General features: G+C 35.0%; 1 protein-coding gene across 1 annotated transcript; it reads left to right on the forward strand.

Moving 5' to 3' along the window:
- The first annotated feature begins 592 nt into the window (after nucleotides 1-592).
- Nucleotides 593-1883, forward strand: LOC143570224 (peroxidase 7-like). The gene is made up of 3 exons (XM_077055928.1): nucleotides 593-924; nucleotides 1006-1348; nucleotides 1450-1883. Exons 1-3 carry the CDS (start codon nucleotides 637-639, stop codon nucleotides 1851-1853), a joined length of 1035 nt encoding a protein of 344 aa, XP_076912043.1. The 5' UTR covers nucleotides 593-636; the 3' UTR covers nucleotides 1854-1883.
- The last annotated feature ends 2117 nt before the right edge of the window (nucleotides 1884-4000 follow it).

Below are 4000 nucleotides of genomic sequence, written 5' to 3' on the forward strand. Positions count from 1 at the left end.
CAAAAAACGCGTACGGAACAATAATAATATGCAATATCTTTTTATATTTGATATTACTTGGTATTTTATTGAATGATGACGATATACTTTTGTTATGATAACGATATTGTATTTTATTTATTTGACCGAATGACCAACCCGATCCATCTAGGTTCAAAAACTCCTACGCCAGAAAAAAAGATCAAACATTAAAAAATCTTAAACCCATTAGAAAAAAATCCTGACTCCGTCACCGTTACCGAAAAGAAAATATGTTGACAGTTGACCTGTCCCAAATCGTATAAATATAAATATAATAGTCGCTAATTCTTTACTGTTTTGATGACAAAGAAATCACTAGATTTCAGAAAACTTAAATCTGTACAATAAGAAACGAAATAAAATAATCATAAATCGACGTGCGGAAGTCGTACTTGGATTGCAAGTTTGAAACTTTAAAACAATAAAACAAGGGTTATACACATATATAATAAAATAATCAAAGATTTTCATGCTAGCACGTTGATGAGAGAACAGAGATTATGCGTTTCACGAACATAATACACATATAATAATATAAATATATAAATGTATGTATGTCTATATATATAACACAAATCACTTCATCATCCATTGAACTTAAGAGATCGAGTAACCATGAAGAATAGTGCTAGCATGACCATCACTATCGTCTCACTCGTGTCGATCTTGTTTTTCATGTCGGTTTCGGCCTCAAACGATCCAGGGTTACTAGATTCTCTCAAAGTACCCAACTTGTTAGATTCTGCTTCATCCTTTGAGGAGGATCTTTCCTACTCTTTATATCATAAAAGTTGTAAAGACGTTGAAGGAATCATCTACCGGAAAGTCAAGGAATGGGTTAAAAAGGACCCGACTCTCGCACCTAGTCTCATCAGATTACATTTTCACGATTGTGCCGTTAGGGTATGCAATCCATCCTGTATGCCACTTATAGTTATACTTTGGCTTTTTGTTTGCATGCATATATTATTTGTGTTTTTGTAGGGATGTGATGGTTCAATACTTTTAGACCATAATGGGAGTGAAAGGTACGGGAATGTAAGCAAGTCGTTAAGAGGGTTCCAAGTGATCGATGATATCAAGGCGGATCTTGAGAAGAAATGCCCTAAAACAGTCTCGTGTGCTGACATATTGACCACCGCAGCTAGAGATGCCACGGTTTTAGCTGGCGGGCCCTTTTGGTCGATACCGTTTGGAAGGAAAGATGGTCGTGTTTCCCTTGCGAAGGAAGCTGCTAGCGTCCCCATGGGCCGTGAAAGTGTTACCCAACTTATTGAGTTCTTTCAGTCCAAGGGTTTAAATGTTCTTGACTTGGTTGTTCTCTCAGGTATTATATTATCGGAGTTTTAGAGTTTTAGGTTTAGGATTTTCTGTTGTAACAAATCTAGTTCTTAAACATCATTAACATAGAAATACTTTAATTTCTAGGTGCGCACACGATAGGAAGGAGTACATGCGAGTCGGTGCAATATCGATTGTATGACTACAAAGGAACAAAGAAACCCGATCCATCTATCAATCCTCTATATTTAAACTACTTGAGGAGAAAGTGTAGATGGGCGTCAGAAAATGTGTATCTTGATGCCATAACCCCGAAAGCATTTGATGTACAATATTACCGTAATCTTAAGAAGAAGATGGGGCTCTTGTCGACCGATCAGTTGCTCTACTCCGATTCAAGGACTAAACCTATCACAGACGCGCTGTCTTACCAATCTTCACTCTTTTCCAACCAGTTTAGTGTTTCCATGGTGAAGCTTGCGAATATTCTTGATGTCAAGTCTCAAGATAATGGTGAAATACGCACCAACTGCAATCGTGTGAACTATTGACAAGCTTGAAACAACACCAACATGCATTTAATGCGAAAGATATAAGAGGATCTTTATTTGATGTGAAACTTTTAATTATTTTGATTATTCGTGTTTTATCATTTACATTTCTTCGTAATGAAAGTTAATTAAATCTGTTTTGATATCTTGTAACTTCTAATTGGTAAGTGGAATTTCTAATTCTTTTTACTAATGACATTAAAAAATGATTAAAATGGCCATTCTAATAACGGTCGGACCGATCATTTAAATCTATCGTACGACGGTTTATGAAACCATAAACAGTTATAGGCATAATTTTGTTATATCGGTGTGTTCCTTAAGATATCACACCAATTATATATTCATATAGTTATGATTTTGGTTAATATAAATTCTTATGTTCATAAAAGAAATCCATAAACATGCTTTTACAAAGTCTTAAGAATCTCTTAACATTTTATTAATTATCACCTATTTAAAGTATTGTTGATACATGCTTTATCGGCTCGATCTTAGTTTAGTTGATTTTGGTCTTTTGTTAATGTATAGGGACTAGATTGTCATTAATGTAAAGCTCATTCACTAAGAAATGTTTAGCTAATGAGACAATTTTGATATGCCCATACACTAGGGATGTTAGCATAAAGGAAGTTAATATTAAGGCCTTTCGCTAGGAGTTGTGTAGTGAATGGCGAAGCGAAAGGGTCCCATTCGCTAAGCATATTTAGCGGGGTGGGACAAGGCATATTGTCACACCCCGTCTAGAAATTTGCGGAAGCGTGAAACGGTAATGTAACAGACACTTCTAGTATCAACCATATTGTTTATAAAGAAACATTACGAACTAATTTACAATATATTACATCGTTCTAACTTCTTTACAAACTAGGTGATACAGATCAAAAACCAGTTCATTACACTGCTTTACTCCACACTAGTACAGTTGCATCTATTCACATAGCATCGATCACAATCCAAAGACATAGCACATAATCATTCTACTCCAATTTTGGTATACCTGAAAATTATGTTAAAACGGGTCAACTACGAATAGTTGGTGAGTTTTATAAGTTTCAACAAAATCAGTTATGTGTAGCACAACAATCCTAGTTTGTAGTATGCACATATGTATGTATGCACGTTTGTATGTTTGTGATGTAATTATGCTCAGCTACAGTGAAACCTTGACTGTTTGTTAGTGCTACGTGCCTCCATTTCCCACGTGTACCACTGTGGCCCCCGTTCCGCCTACTACATGCCCTGAGTAGCTATATCTAACACTACATAGAATATATGTATCAATATATAGTCATATATAATTGTAGTAAATTCTTGGCATTCATGCAATACTCAATTTAGTTTGTTCAATTGCAGTAGAACCTTGGCATTCGCGCCATACTCAATGTAGTTTGTTCTATTGTAGTAGAACCTTGGCATACGTGCCATACTCAATTTAATTTATCAATCAATAATATTACTCACATTCCACCAGCTCGTAATCAATCATTGTGTTTGTGGGGACTTTTCGTGTATTAGCACTTAAATAAATTCACATCATGAAGTGTTTCAGACATATAGATGTATATAAACATGCTTTACACCCTAACTGTTCGTAAAACAGCTTAGAAAGAGGGGTCATGAAACTTACCTTATAGTAGTGTACTCAGCACAATATCGGTTTATAACTTGTATAGCTCGTTATAACTCGATTCCTATAATTGGTATTATATATTTAATATTTTAATATTAATATAGCCTCCATACAGAATCGAGCTGTATATCTGATATGGGTATAGCTGTCATGCCTAGAACATGTCAATAGTCTTAGATTGTGATGTTGTTCAATACTTAATGTTCAAAATCGAACTTGGCTCAGTTTCAACGTTTCACGTGCTGAGCAAAGTTGGTCGTTTACGCGTTTCAAAAATAGGTAAGATCACACAAACTTGAGTAAACGTGTCAGTTGATACAATAATTCAATTTATAAAGAAAAATCGGAGTTTAGATATCTGGATTCGCAGCGGGGTTCGTTTCTGTTTTATACAGTTTTGTTTGGAGAAAAACGCGCACAATTCATCCGAATTGTCCGAATTTCTCACAGAATGAACGGTTTTACTCAATTAACCCAAAAATATGATATTTGACTACTCTTGATGTTCTGATAT

Source organism: Bidens hawaiensis, unplaced genomic scaffold (genome assembly GCF_021521415.1).
Source record: "Bidens hawaiensis isolate Kalapana, Puna unplaced genomic scaffold, B.hawaiensis_p1.1 tig00001269_1, whole genome shotgun sequence".
Lineage (NCBI taxonomy): Eukaryota > Viridiplantae > Streptophyta > Magnoliopsida > Asterales > Asteraceae > Bidens > Bidens hawaiensis.